The 15,852-nt window shown below is 42.8% G+C and overlaps 1 protein-coding gene across 3 annotated transcripts in view; it reads right to left on the reverse strand.

Annotated features, from left to right (window-relative positions):
* Nucleotides 1-15,852, reverse strand: part of CHL1 (cell adhesion molecule L1 like) — a 54,873-nt gene that overhangs the window by 21,361 nt on the left and 17,660 nt on the right. For all 3 annotated transcript variants that reach the window (XM_069967142.1, XM_069967141.1, XM_069967143.1), the window contains exons 3-10: nt 11,655-11,763; nt 11,269-11,459; nt 10,173-10,295; nt 8,485-8,655; nt 6,699-6,813; nt 3,444-3,628; nt 2,012-2,143; nt 707-850 (exon numbers count right to left, since the gene is read on the reverse strand). In XM_069967142.1, coding sequence (XP_069823243.1) covers nt 707-850; nt 2,012-2,143; nt 3,444-3,628; nt 6,699-6,813; nt 8,485-8,655; nt 10,173-10,295; nt 11,269-11,459; nt 11,655-11,763 — 1,170 coding nt within the window. The remainder of the gene's footprint in view (nt 1-706; nt 851-2,011; nt 2,144-3,443; nt 3,629-6,698; nt 6,814-8,484; nt 8,656-10,172; nt 10,296-11,268; nt 11,460-11,654; nt 11,764-15,852) is intronic.

Consider the following 15,852-nt stretch of genomic DNA (forward strand, 5'->3'; position numbering starts at 1 on the left):
GAAACTGTTACTTATAAGAGTGTATGCACAACTACTGAACACATACAGTTCTATATATACCATAGCTGATGATAATGATAGCAGAAATAATAATAATAATAATAATAATAATAATAATAATAATAGACAATCAAGGTTGTCAGATATTACTTAAAGGGAAGGGGCAGGGGGTAAACTCATATCCTATTCAGACATAAAGACATTATAGAGGGTTGGAGTTGTGTAATGCCCCATAATCTAAAAGGGGAGATCTCTTTACAGATCAGTAGAATCTCACTCGTCTACGTATTACATGGTCTCCCATTCACTGTAACTGCTGCCATGCAATACTACCTTTCGCCTGCAGTGGTCACTGTAGGACAAACATGCAGCATCTCCAGTGTATCCAGATAACAGCAGAATTTCTGCTCTGAGATGTTTAATTGGGACAACCCTTCTAATTTCCTAGTGGAGTCATTAGCTTGATATACATCTAGTCCATGCCCTGTGGAAATGTAGCTACAAGCTATATACCGATAATGGTGCAACAATGATAATTTACATGGCGGCATGACCTTTCCTATATTGATATTGGATATTTATTATAACAATAACTGGCAGACTAGTGAGTTGTGACAGACGGTGATTGATTGGTGTGAACCCCACATGAACATTTAAGGTTATACTCAAGGATTGTGTGATTTTATAGTGACATCAGGTGACTTACCCAGAACATCAATGTTGGCACTGGTGAAAATGGTGCCATGTTTGTTTGATGCCTCACACTGGTACACTGCGCTATCCGATAGCTCAAGTGAGTGGATGAACATTATGCCTCCTGTCATCTTATGGTTGTGAGGAAGGGTTTCTCCTTTATTTGAGAAAAAAAAAATGTACATAATTATAAACCATTAGACTGAGCTGCATAAATATTCCAACTAAGGCTATGTTCACACTACGTATATTTCAGTCAGTATTGCAACCAAAACCAGGAGTGGATTAAAAACACAGAAAGGATCTGTTCATACAATGGTGAAATTGAGTGGATTGCCGCCATATAACAGTAAATAACTGCCATTATTTCAATATAACAGCCGTTGTTCTAAAATAACAGCAGTTATTTGCCATTATATGGCGGCCATCCACTCAATTTCAACATTGTGTGAACAGATCCTTTCTGTGTTTCTAATCCACTCCTGGTTTTGGTTGCAATACTGACTGAAATATACATATACTGACTGAAATATACGTAGTGTGAATGCAGCCTAATGGTGTGTTTACACAGGCAGATTTATCTGACAGATTTTTGAAGCCAAAGCCAGGAACAGACCATAAACAGGGAACGGGTCCTAAAGGAAAGACTGAGATTTCTCATCTTTTCAAATCCATTCCTGGCTTTAACTTCCAAAATCTGTCAGATAAATCTGCCTGTGTAAATGCACCATAACCAAGACCAATATAATCCTGATTTATTCAACGTCCATTAAAAACACCCAGACACAGAATATTAAAAGGAATGATCAGCAAGATTTAAATCTGATCTTGTTCAAACATAACTTTTTATATGTTGCTGTCCATGGTGAGACTAACAATTCCTTACATACTTATTATCTATTCAGTCTGCTTCCCCCATTTTTGAGCTGCCGCTTTCTGCTGAAGACACAAGAAACCGTATGTGAGCTTTTCTCTCCGTCTCCCCCTCCTTCCCCCTTCCTTCCAAGACGGCTGATGTAAATAAGTCCCTATCTGCAACTTTGTAATTGCTGGAGGATTCATCACAGTGAGTTCATCAGCAACTTGACCTCAGATTAACCCTCCCAGCATTACAAAGAAGCTACAAAGTTGCAGATAAAGTCGGTCAGGGAGGAGGCGGTGCCTTACCCTGCACCTGATTTATGATAGTTTTTGCCTGCAAAGCACGGCAGAGAAATTGACACCTGCCGTGCACCTCTTAGTAAAACTTGTGGAGTGAATGGGGGTGGGACTTAATCTCCCCATTGTAAATTTTTCAAATCATAGTTCTTCATTTTACTTTTCATAGGGATTCCGTTCCGTTGCCATTGGATCTCTGGTTCAGGTGTCCCGTTGGCTGAGCAGTTTAGGATAACCTCCGACCCTACTCCTTGTATAGAGCTCTTCAGCTTTCTTTCCCATCTGGGAGGCTCTAAAAACAGTGAATATAGGAGCTGAAAACAGTGATGAAATCAGAGAAGAATGCACAGTATGGATACAAGTACATGAAGGGGAATATTAGGGATCATGTTATAAATAATTTAAAGGGACCCTGACACATTGAAAATGTTATAGGGCAGGAGGAGCTATGAAGGTTCATATATAGTTTATTGGGAAAAGTTACAGGATTTTTATGTGAACGTTCGCTCATTCTGGGCTAAGTAAAGTCAAGTGGGTGGTCCTACTCAATGACTGACAGCTATCTATGTATAAGTATGCATAGAGAAAGCAGCCAGTTACTGAGTAGGACCGCCCACTTGACTACTTATCACAGAATGAGCAGAAATTTTGATGAATAGATTACAAACTTTTTCCACAAAACCATATATCAATCTTCTCATCTATATAGCATGACGCCTGCAGATAAGAGCATCAAATGGAAATCCCGGCACTCACCATATTCATCTCATAATTTTATTTGGTTCAAAAACCAAATAAGAGGGCATATTCAACATGACAGGTTTTCTTTACAGGATTCTCTGAAGCTCTGAATAGGTAATATTACCTTATAGAACAGCTCCCTATCTGTGCGAAAAGACTCTAATAGAAAAATATCCTTTTAAAAAAATAACTTTTTTCGTGGTGTTATGGGTATTCTAGAGCGTCCTATAATGTTCACATTTAAAGGGGAACTCCAGCAAAAATCTTTTTCTTTTAAATCAACTGGTTTCAAAAAGTTATATACATTTGGTATTTACTTCTATTTGGAAAATCTCAAGACTTCCCATCCTTATCAGCTGCTGTATGTCCTGCAGGAAGTGGTTAATTCTTTCCAGTCTGACACAGTGCTCTCTGCTGCCACCTCTGTCCAAAACAGGAACTGTCCAGAGCTGAAAAGGTTTTCTATGGGCATTTGCTGCTGCTGCAAATCTGGACAGTTCCTGTCTTGGACAGAGATGCCAGCAGAGAGCACTGTGTCAGACTGGAAAGAATACACCACTTCCTGCATGACATACAGCAGCTGATAAGTATGGGAAGCCTTGAGATTTTTAAATAGAAGTAATTAACAGATCTATATAACTTTCTGAAACCAGTTGATTTGAAAGAAAAAGATTTTTTTGCTGGAGTTTCTCTTTAACATTGTAGTCACCCATAATATAGGGGTCTCACTGGAGGGGGTGGGGAATCCCTGTAACAACCCTCCCATCATTTCTGGTTTTGTTGGGAGATTTGTGATTAAATTATATAGCAGCACTTATAGGGTATAACCTAATACTTTCCCACTTTTTTACCTTCTACAAAGACATGAAACCTTTGACGAGCAGAACCCATCTGATTTTTTGCTTCACAGATGTATACTCCTTCATCCTCTTTAGTCACGTCCTTGATCTTCAGCAGTGTCCCATGGCCTTCTACTATAGCACGATGCTTTATGGATTCCTCCCCTTCTTTTCTCCATTCATTCGTAGGGGTAGGCCTAAAGCCATTCAATTCATTAGTCTATGTATATAAAAAGCTGGAAGCCTCTTGATAGGATACATAGCAGAACCATATGATGTGCCTACTGACTATGTAATTTACTTCTTTTAAAAAAATCTCTATTTAAAAGTTTTCCAGTACTTATCAGCTGCTGTATGTCCTGCAGGAAGTGGGAGAGTATTTGTATGGGCATTAGCTCCTGCTCTGGACAGCTCCTGATATGGACAGCAGTGGCAGCAGAGAGCACCGTGTCGGACTAGAAAGAATACACCACTTCCTGCAGGACATACAGCAGTTGATACGTCCTGGAAGACAAGATTTTTTATTAGAAGTAAATTACAAATCTCTGGCAGTTTCTGCCACCAGTTGATCTGAAAGAAAAAAACTTTCGCTGGATAACCCCTTTAACACTAAATAGTCTGCTTGAAGCCCTGCTGAGGCTGCCGTAATCACATCAATCTACTCTTACAGCAAGGAGAAATTAAAGGAGTGCTGTAAATAAAGTTTCCTCCTACTCATCCAAGTACTGAAACTAAGGGTGTGTGTATTCTGCAAGTAAATTAAGCTACCAAACAGCATATACAGTAGTATGACATTAAAAACTATAATTTAGAAACTAAAATTTCTACATTGAGGGGATCAAAGGAGGTCTTAGGGTCCTATTCCACGGGCCGATGGGGGCCCGATCAATAATGCAAACAAGCACCGATCTGCTAGATCTACGCTCGTTTACTGGGCCTATTACACGGCCTGATAATCGTTTAGCGAGGGCTGCAGGGACACATACCTCCCAACTTTTGCAAAGAGCAAAGAGGGACATGTGCGCCGCGGTCCCCATAGCCACGCTCCATAGTGACCCTCCATCCCCCATATAGTGCCTCACATAGTAGCCAATCCCCCATATAGTGCCCCACATAGTATCCAATCCCCTCATATAGTGCCCCACAAAGTAGCCAATCCCCCCATATAGTGCCCACATAGTAGCCAATCCCCATATAGTGCCCCACATAGTAGCCAATCCCCTCATATAGTGCCCCACATAGTATCCAATCCCCCATATAGTGCCCCACATAGTAGCCATTGCCCCATATGGTGCCCCACATATTATCCAATCCCCCATATAGTGCCCCACATAGTAGCCAATTCCCCCATATAGTGCCCCACATAGTAGCCAATCCCCCATATAGCGCCCCACATAGTAGCCAATCCCCCATATATGCCCCACATAGTAGCCAATGCCCCATATAGTGCCCCACATAGTAGCCAATCCCCCCATATCGTGCCCACATAGTAGCCAAACCCCCATAGAGTGCCCACATCGTAGCCAATCCCCATATAGTGCCCCACATAGTAGCCAATGCCCCCATATATGCCCCACATAGTAGCCAAACCCCCATAGAGTGCCCAAATAGTAGCCAATGCCCCCATATATGCCCCACATAGTAGCCAATCCCCCATATATGCCCCACATAGTAGTCAATCCCCCATATAGTGCCCCACATAGTAGCCAATCCCCATATATGCCCCACATAGTAACCAATGCCCCCATATAGTGCCCCACATAGTAGCCAATGCCCCCATATATGCCCCACATAGTAGCCAATGCCCCCATATATGCCCCACATAGTAGCCAATGCCCCCATATAGTGCCCCACATAGTAGCCAATCCCCATATAGTGCCCCACATAGTAGCCAATCCCCATATAGTGCCCCACATAGTAGCCAATGCCCCCATATAGTGCCCCACATAGTAGCCAATCCCCCATATAGTGCCCACATAATAGCCAATCCCCCATATAGTGCCCACATAATAACCAATCCCCCATATAGTGCCCACATAATAGCCAATCCCCCATATAGTGCCCCACATAGTAGCCAATCCCCATTTAGTGCCCCACATAGTAGCCAATGCCCCCATATAGTGCCCCACATAGTATCCAATCCCCTATATAGCACCCCACATATTATCCAATCCCCCCATATAGTAGCCAATCCCCCATATAGCGCCCCACACTGTAGCCAATCCCCCATTAGTGTGGCCCCAGCGAAAAAAACAATAAACCAGTAACTCACCTGTCCTCCGGTCCCAGCAGCTCCTCTCCCGGCAGAGCGCGCACTCCCGTCATCCTCCGGGGCGGGCAGCGGGGTATACAGACACTGACTGTACCGGAAGTGACCTGCAGCCTCCATCATGAATCACTTCCGGCACAGTCAGTGTCTGTATACCCTGCTGCCCGCCCCGGAGGATGACGGGAGTGCGCGCTCTGCCGGGAGAGGAGCTGCTGGGACCGGCGGACAGGTGAGTTACTGGTTTATTGTTTTTTTCGCTGGGGCCACATATAATGCGGGACACGGGGGGCCGTTCCGGGACCGCGGGACAGGACCCCGAAAAGGGACTGTCCCGCGGAATCCGGGACGGTTGGGAGGTATGGGGACACTGTTACTGATGTCCTTGCAGCCCTTGTTTTAAACACCATGCTTTACCTACACATGTTACAGGGCTTCTCCTGCGCTTCTTCTGCCTCCCGGTCCCGCGCGCAGCAGCAGCTTTGGTGCTGCCTGTCTGAGCTGACAGACTACTCAGCCAATCACTCGCCGCGGCGATCCTGGCCAGTGATTGGCTGAGCGGTCTGTCAGCTTAGACAGGCCGCACCAAAGCTGCTGCTGTGCCCAGGAGGAAGAAGGAGCGCAGGAGAAGCCCTGCAACATGTTTAGGTTAAGCATGGCGCTTGAGAAATCGACGGTCGCCCACCGCGTGTCGCTATTCAATGCAGCGATGCGCGGTCGTTGCCCGATAATTTTAGCTTTGAACCTAAATAAACATTCAGCCGATGACACGATCATTGGCTGATCGTTGTCTCTATTCCACGGACCGATAATTGGCCGCAGGGGAGTAAAATGCTCTGTCAGGAGCTTCTCCTGGCTTGTTCTGGCAATCAGTAGAGGTCTGAACAGCTAGAAACTGAAAAGGCATTTTTTTTTTTTAAATGGTAGTAATGTTTTATCTAGTCATGGAAATTTTGCTAAATTTTATGCCCGTTCAGTAAGAAATACATTTTGTAACTCACAATCCTTTAGCGATGCATTCCAACTGTAGGACTTCTCCTTTCAGCACAACAATTGCCTTATCCTCCCCTCCTTGGGTTGTTAGTATTTTTGGTTGTCGATTTTTTATGTCATCACCTAAAAGAATAATACTTTGTATTAAAGGAGTTATCCAGCAAAAATTGTTTTCTTTAAAATCAACTGGTTTCAGAAAGTTATATAGATTTGTAATTTACTTTAAAAATCTCAAGTCTTCCTATAATTATTATCTGATGTATGACCTGCAGGAAGTGGTGTATTCTTTTCAGTGTGACACAGTGCTCTCTGCTGCCACCTCTGTCCATGTCAGAACGGTCCAGTGCAGGAGAGGTTTTCTATGAGGATTTGCTACTACTCTGGACAGTTCTTGTCTTTGACAGAGATGGCAGCAGAGAGCACTGTGTCAGACTGAAAACTCCACTTCCTGCAGGGCATACAGCAGCTGATAAGCATGGGAAAACTTTTAAATATATTTTTTGAATAGAAGTAAATTACAAATCTATATAACAGTCTGAAACCAGTTGATTTGAAAGAAAAAGATTTTTGCCGGACAACCCCTTTAAACATTTTGTAGGGTATTTTCAGATGGTGGTTACACAGGTGCTCGGTACTGGTGGGTTTTTGGCATTTATATGACCCTCTACATGTGATAACCATATCTTGTAAAATGAAGTCACAGGAACAAAAATAATGAAATGTACTCTCGGCTGTAGATGATACATGGCCTAACTAAATATTACAAATACAACCTTTTATTACACAAAGCGATTATCGGCCATAATGGCCAATAACCAAATGTGGCCAATAATTGCTTTGTGTAATAGGGCCTTAAAGTGTCACTGTTGTTCAAAATTTTTTTCAGAAATCAATAGTCCAGGCGATTTTAAGAAACTTTGTAATTGGGTTTATTAGCAGAAAAATGCATTTTTATCATGAAAAGGCAGTTTGAATCTCTCACCCCTGTCTTCATTGTTCTCCATGAAGAGGGGAGGGGTGGAGGGAGATGAGGCACCAAAACAGGACAACAAAGAGTTAATTTACAGCTACATCACCGGGCTATCTCCTCTGAAGTCAGCACTGACCTCTCTGACCTCTGAATAGGGGCTTTCAGTGGCTCCGACTGTGTAATCCTTTATTCTCCACTCTCTGCTGCCGACTAAGCTCCCTCCTTCCTCCTACCCCCTCCCCTCTCCATAGAACAGACAGGGCTCGTCTGATGTAAACAAGACGCAATTTTCTAAAAATGAGCAGTGGATGACAGAAAGGAGGGAGGGGGGGACCTGGACAAAGTCTTTTTGAATGCAGATAATGGCAGATTTGCCTAATAAACCCAATTACAAAGTTTTTAAAATCGCCTGGACTATTGATTTCTGCAAAAAAAGAACCAACAGTGACACTTTAAGACGGTGGTTGTTGAATGGAAAATTCTTACGTTCCTCTAATTACCGCTTCCGTCTACAGCAGGGATGGGGAGCTTTTGGCCCTCCAGCTGTTGCAAAACTACAGTTGTCATCATGCCTGGACAGCCAAAGTCTAAGCTTTATCTGTCCAGGCATGATGGGAATTGTAGTTTTGCAACAGCTGGAGGGCCAAAGGTTCCCCATCCCTGTTCTACAGGAACACAAAAGTTGGGCTCTGGTCACATGGCGTTGTTCTCTCTCTAATGCTCCAAAGAAAGTGCTATTCATACCCCTCTCTCTAAATGGTGCCCTAGGTAAAGAATCTTGCCAATGATCCGACTTTGACAGAGTATTAGACAAATCATCTTACTGTGTTGTATACGGAGCTTCACTGGTGTCTTCTGTGACATATGTCTGATCTTGGAATACACAGCAACGCAGAAATAATCTATACTGCTGTCCATAGGAACCACATGCGCAAAGTATAACTTCCCATCAAGTCCAACGGACACGCGCTTGCTCAGAGGGATCTGCCGTAGGTCTACAACAAAACAGATTAAAAGGGATCACGCCTACAATACATTGTTCTACTACCTAGATTTAAAAGGACCTGAAAGGGTTAATAGAAATGGTGTCCTGTTTCAGCCGCTCGCCTTGAGGTCAATAGCTGATATAATGTGATGTTACCATAGATGTTCACAGAAGGTTTAGTCTAGGTAATATTTTAGGATTAAGGGTCAGTTCACATGGAGTAAAATCGGCAGAGAGAATCCCGCCTGCCGTCTGTTTCAATGGGACGGCTCACATGCCTCCGCTTCTGCCACTCTTCGCTCAAAGAATTGGCAGGAGGCACGCAAGCCGTATCATTGAAAAAGACGTCAAGGCGGGATTCCACAGTGGCAAGGCGGAATTCTGCCCATTTTACAGTGTGAACTGGCCCTTACGTGTCTAAAGTTTTTATTGGTGAGCCTGTGAGGTGAATCTCCTAAATGAATGAAGTGGTCCTACCGTGTCATCAGTCGTTTATTGTAATGTTTGAATAATGTTGTGTTTGTAATGTTTGTATTGTAATGTTTGCATGACAGCAGGGTTAGTTTATGCTTGGTCCATGCTGGTTTCTTGTTATGCCTGGATTTCAGTAATTCGTTAGTCTGTTTAAGGTTCCAGCTACTAAATTTAGGTGCTAACATTGATTCTGTTTCTTTCATATGACTGCTGATTGGCTCCTTCATTATTCCCTACCATAAGTCCTGGGGGTATCTGAGCACTGGGAGCATTGTTAGGACTAAGGAAAGGCAATGTTAGAGATCAAATCGCAGTGTTGCGATTTGACATTGCTATTACATATTTACATTACTGTCCTAGTAAATCCCAGTTTCCTAGGACTGGATCCATCTTTTCCCAGCACCTGGGGAGGAGCATCAAGAAGCGGAGCAGACTTCAAAGCCTGCAGTCTGGTAAGCAGAATGCAGATAGGAATGAAGTGATTTGCTTACTTCCTATTGTAGATTTGCTTATCTTTAGTTAAAACATTAAAATAATAAAACACAATCTATAGGTTAAAAAAGGTTGCAGATGACGCGATTCAGGGCACAAACGTAGATTGTTGTAATTAAATATTAGCCTGGCTTGGTGTCTGGTGGGGGCCTTTAAAATATAAAATATCTTAACAAATATAATTTATTAGGCCCCGTTCCCACTGAGCAAAACTAGGCAGGGCAGGGCAGGAGAGCGCGCCTCCCATAGACTCCCATTATGAGCGGGAGGCTAACGGCATTCCGCGGTGGACAATTCCGCCGCGGAATTCCGCTAGTTTTGCTCAGTGAGAACAGGGCCTTATACATGATATCAATGAACATCATATCTAGCAATAATTACAGTTTTTACCCAAGGCTCAAAATACAAAAACACACTGACAGGTTGCTATGTACAATGTACATTACTAACGAAGGGAAAAAGGTTTCTGCATATCATGAGCAACAATACATGACTGAGTGAGGAGATACTATGCCACTAACCGCGTTCATGTAGCGGGATCACTGTACAGTATACCCTTACCTTGTGTCATCCAAACAACACTAACTGGAGGGATACCAGGAGGAGGGTCACAGTGTAAAACCAATGGGTCTCCCTCTTCTAATACTACAGGTTGGATTTCTTCTTTGGGAAATCTTGGATCTCCTAAAAAAAATAAATACAATATATCAAGCTCATTGTAATCTCTTAAAGGCTTTGTACATATTATGGCACAATTGTTTTCATCATAGGGCTTTTTTTTTTTTTTTTTTTGCTTACTTTTGCTCACTATTTTCTCACTTGTACACACTCTATATGATTCTCACTTGCGGACTGCCTTGTATTTTCTCTCCTCTCTTTTCGGTTTGTATGAGGACCCAGACGCTTATAGGTGGTCAACAAGTGGTTAACCTTCACAGCATTACTCTCTTAACATTTTAAATATATTATTCTTGTAGGAACGCTGACCTTAAAGTGTACGAACATGCTGAATTCCGCTGTCCACCAAAAGAATTGACACGTCAGTTCTTTTGGTAGAAGGCGGAATCCGCCCGGCCATAGAATGGTGTCTATGGCATGGGCCGATATGCGTGCCGCTGTGAACATGTACGAGCGATGGATTCCCCCAGAACTTATCCGCGAGGATTCCTCAATGTGAACCCATTGTACTAGCCAGAGAGAAGAGCTGCTCTACCTGGTGGATACAGACTGTCCACGTATACCCTTATTGGCAATGGTAAAATTACATGTTATACCACTTCTATGGTTGCACCAATCCAGGTTTAGTTATATATCTGGCTCCTTTTTTGTAATGATGGTCTGAACCTGCCGAGGTTCGGGTTCGTACGAACCCGGACTCTCGGCAATGATTCCCGCTGTCTTAAACCTCCGTGCAGAGCGTGGATACAGCGGGAGGACCACCTGGAAAACCGGGATACACCCACAGCCATAGGCTGTATCCCAGTTTTTCACCCTCTGCACGGAGGTTTAAGACAGCGGGAATCATTGCCGAGAGTCCGGGTTCGTACGAACCCGAACCTCGGCAGGTTCGGACCATCCCTACTTTTTTGTTTATTTTAATCTTTTATTAGGCTCTGTATCCGCATAATAGCATAAGTAGAAGTAATCTCTTACATACCTGGAATGAGAAAAATTGTCTCTTCCGATACGGCAGTTCCTAACTTATTTGAGGCATAACATCGGTATGATCCATTGTAGGATAATATGTTGCCATCATTATGGATAATAAATGTGCCCGAATCCTTCACAGTCCTTACGTTTTGGTCTGTCAATGGATTATATGGATGTCCATTCTTTGTCCAATGATACCTAATATGAAGAAAATATATATATACTGTATAATATATATTTTGTATAAGAAAATATGAAGATTATAAGGGCCCTGGCAATGGTTATAATACTGGACCACTTGAGATTTGATCTACTATTGGTCTCTAGATATAATTTGCTCCTTATAGACGTGGTCAAAGCTTCTATCCCAGCTAGTAACAGATTACGACTTACTCTGGGGCTGGGTTTCCTTTAGCTTTACACTTGATGGTGAAATCTTCTCCTACAGGAAAAGCAACTTGGGTGCCTGTGGTGACTTCAATGATCGTTGGCAACTGCTCCACTGTAAGGAAAAAGATATGGGTAAGTTGAAATCAAGGTCTTTTATCATTATTATTATTATTATTATTATCATTATTATTATTATTATTATTATTATTATCATCGTCAGTGCAGTTCCAAAGGCTCCAAAGGAAAGATATAAAATAGCTCCCTCACATGAAGATCGCTTGACAAAGGGGGGAGGGGGCTTTCCCCGAACACCACTTGACAAAGAGGGACACGCCCCAAAGACTAAGGGGGGATAGCTCACACTCCTGCTTGCTTCCCTGATATGCACTTAGATCTCTGCTTGTATGTGGACATTAGAGTGTCTATGCAGGATGTGAAGACAAGGTCCATGTGAATAATGTCACTCGTGGGTGTTACACATTGGTTCACAAGGTTTGAACTGTATGCATTGTTTACTTAAAGTCCAAGTCCAACTTTAAGGCAGGCAGAGAACTGCATGAAAATAATAAACAACCTAAACCTAAACCCTGTGTCCCTTTGACGGCTGCTGGGAATAATTTTCAGCTGAAAAACAGGTACACCATTTACACTCTCTCTCAGGTACACCATTTACACTCTCTCTCTCTTTCAGCTGCAATTGTGGTGTCCTACCACGGGTGTTACTGTTGGTTACACCCTTCAAAAAAGCCTGTACTTATTATGTAAGTGGTGATGAAGGTAGTGATAAAGTTTTGCCACTAGATGTCGCTGTTATAGATATGTGTATTCAAATGCTGCACAGCGGAAGTATGTGAAGGGTTATTGTTTGTTTGTATGTCACATGGATCTGCGAACCTATAGAAATCTGTTCTTCTTCTCTCCTATCATGTCTTTCTTTACTTCTTTTATTTGCACTCTTCACCCACTCACAGAGCACTTTAGATACGCTGAAGAAGGAAGTCACATGGGTAGAGGAAGTGTATACGTCTTTCATGTTGGACATTGTAGAGGAAGGATGCAAGCTAGACAGCTCTCTACAGTGGTTCTCTCCGAGCCCTGGCCCTCTGCCATGTCCCCTTCTCACGTCAGTCTTACTCAGAACCCCGTATGGGTAGCACGCAAGACGCAATTCAGCTAACAGTTTCTTCTCAGTAATGCTTCACAACACTATGCAGTGTTAAACCCCTTTCAAGATAGGACAAATTAGAGAAAACCTCAACCCACACCGTGGACTAGGAGAGTCACAGAGCAGGACAGTATCCACAGACAGCAGTAAGCTAGGAACTAATCCGAAGAGAGCAAAGTTGTATTAAGCCTAGGAACTCTATCTCAAAGCACGGTTGTCAGCAGGGAACCCTCAGCATTCCGCTCATCCCAGGTAACAAGGTCTAGGCCTTGTGTCACCCTCTAGAACTGGTCCCCTAAAACTAGTGGGCATAAGGTGGTGTGAAGACTCAAAGGTCAATACACAGGCACAAGTATTCTCTTTTTCTTCTTCTAATTATTCTTCTACCTCATCCTCCCACATGCCGGCAGAGCACAGTACTACTTGGATTGAGACTCTCACAGCATCCTCCTCTCTGCTACTCTGTATCACTCAACACGCTACTCAGTCGGCACGACTGTACTCCTCACTCTATTCCTGTTGCTGATCTGGTTATTGTGCTATCTGGTGTATTATCTAGTAGTGCTCTATCAAGGGAACTATCAAGTGTAACTTATCTTGTCAAAGTAAAGCTGTATAACTTGCTGCACACAAGTACCTTTCAAGTAAAACCAAGATTATTTATGCTAAAGAGACTCAGTGATTCTTCAGCCCACATCGACACAGCATACACTACAGCCTTGGGACATTTCCCCTTTCTGTGGGTGGCAGTATCATCCCAAGGGACCCTGTAGCAGCCTAGCAGGACACTGTCCACAGGGGAAAAGGGTACAACCAGCCTTATAAAATAAAAGTAGGCGTGCCATCACACTTGTCTGCCCAACCGGCGTCACAAAGTAACATTATAAGGTCCAGATGTATCTTGGCCAACCACCACCGGAGTGGCATCACACTACACCACCTAGCAAGTGACCGGCTGAGCCTCCAACACAACATCACCGGGGATCACCCAGCAGAAGTCCGCCACATAATGTCACAGCGATTGTCCACTGAACCAGTCAGTGACTGGGCTGGTGTGACCTGCAGCTCTCCTAGCTGCAACGTCACAGTCCGGCTAAGTGATTGCTCACTCAGCCAATCAGGGACTGGGGTGGGACACTTGCCGAGTGGACAATCCCTTAGCCTGGGACGTGACATTGCAGCTAGGCGTGCTACAGGTCACCGTCGACTGTCAATGGGACGCCAGAGCGGCACTATGGGGCATGAGGATAGGTAAGTTTAGCTTGTTTATTGTTTTACCACACCCCCTGACTTTTTTTTTAATTTAGTGGGATTTCTCCTTATTAAGATAGAAAGAAAGAGAAAGTTTTTGCTTCAAACTGTGTTTTTGTGCTGTGACTATATGTTGGAGATTTGCAAGGATTTTACAACCCAATAAAATAGAAATAAGATTGACCTTGAAGAAGCCCCGACACTCCAGGGGGCCCATAGAAGCTTCACGGGCTGCCTCTAGGTACGTACGTCCTTGCTTCAGCTTCAGTAAAAAAAATCCTTCATTCTTTCTTTCCTTTTTATAATCTATTTGTTTAGCAAGGATGACTGATTGGCCTTGTTTATTATGGATCATTATATTACATTTATGGATGGATCTTTGTTTACAATGCATCAACATAATCCACTATGATGTATAATCAGGAAAATTCAATGCACGTAGAAAATTGTCAAACACTGTAACAATCAATGGGGAAGAAGTAGACAAGGTCCGGCAGTGCAAAGAATCTAAATCATCATTAGCTGCAAGTACTCGGGTTAATTGTAAGTGCCTGGTAATTTATAGCTATCATCAATGATCTGTCCTGACAAGGATATGAGATCCTCATTACCGGGATGGCAGCACAATGAGAGACCTACATTTCTATGGCTACAGATTAATCACTTTTATGGTCATCAAATATTATCTAACAGTATTCTGTATAACAGGATGATTATTCGGGCTGCCCGATGGAGCTTTGCATTTAGGAAAATACAGAGTTTGGTTAGGACTTGTTAGATACAATGTTACCTTGGAAATAATTAAAGCGCAGCCATAAAATATCCAAACTATGCATCATTTATGAGTATGTCCAATAAACACTACGTGATCTGTGAGTGAAGCATTTGCATAGTTTGTACTATGTAGGCACATGTAAAATGCATTTATGTTTCTATAGAACTTATAGGTACTTTTGACACATTTAGGCAACATACATGGCGTTCAGAGGCTCAAAGGGAATCTGTCAGCTTCCATTTACATTTCAAGCTGCTGACACTGTTAGATAGCTGTTAGGTTAAAGGGGTTTAAACGTTTATTATTATCTATTCAGTTTCCTTCCCCCAGTTCTGAGCTGCTGCTTTCTGCTGAAGACACAAAAATCTGTGTGTGAGCCTCTCTCTTTGTCTCCCCCTCCTCCCCCCTCCCTTCTGAGATGTAAACAAGTCCCTGGCTGGCTTTCTTTGCAACTTTGTAGCTTCTTTGTAATGCTGGGAAGGTCAAGTTGCAAATGAACTAACTGTGATTAACTCTCTCAGCATTACAAAGAAATGACAATGCTGCAGGTAAAGCTGGCCGTCTCAGAAGGGAGGGGGGGAGGAGGTGGAGACAAAGAGAAAAGCTCACACACAGTTTTTGTGTTTTCAGCAGAAAGCAGCAACTGAGAACTGGGAAAAGGAGACTGAATCGATAATAACAAGTATGGAATGAATTGTTATTCTCATCATGAGCAGCAACATATCAAAAGTTATGTTTCAGCGGAATACCTCTTTAAGGAGACACTTAGTACCTCTAATATATTTGCCTGTGCTTTCAGACCATAGAGAAATGTTATATATAAACTATATATACTGTAACACCTCCTTGCTCCCCCTCCCATCGCTATCTCTGCTAAACTGACAGTCAGCTGGGATAAGGATAGAAAAGTGAGCGAGCTTATGGGATCTATTTTAAAAATAAAGCTAGACAATGATATATCTATAAATGGTCCTATGGGGGCCTAGGGATTGTTCCAAACCTCTTGTTTT

The sequence above is a fragment of the Dendropsophus ebraccatus genome, chromosome 4 (genome assembly GCF_027789765.1).
Source record: "Dendropsophus ebraccatus isolate aDenEbr1 chromosome 4, aDenEbr1.pat, whole genome shotgun sequence".
Taxonomy (NCBI): domain Eukaryota; kingdom Metazoa; phylum Chordata; class Amphibia; order Anura; family Hylidae; genus Dendropsophus; species Dendropsophus ebraccatus.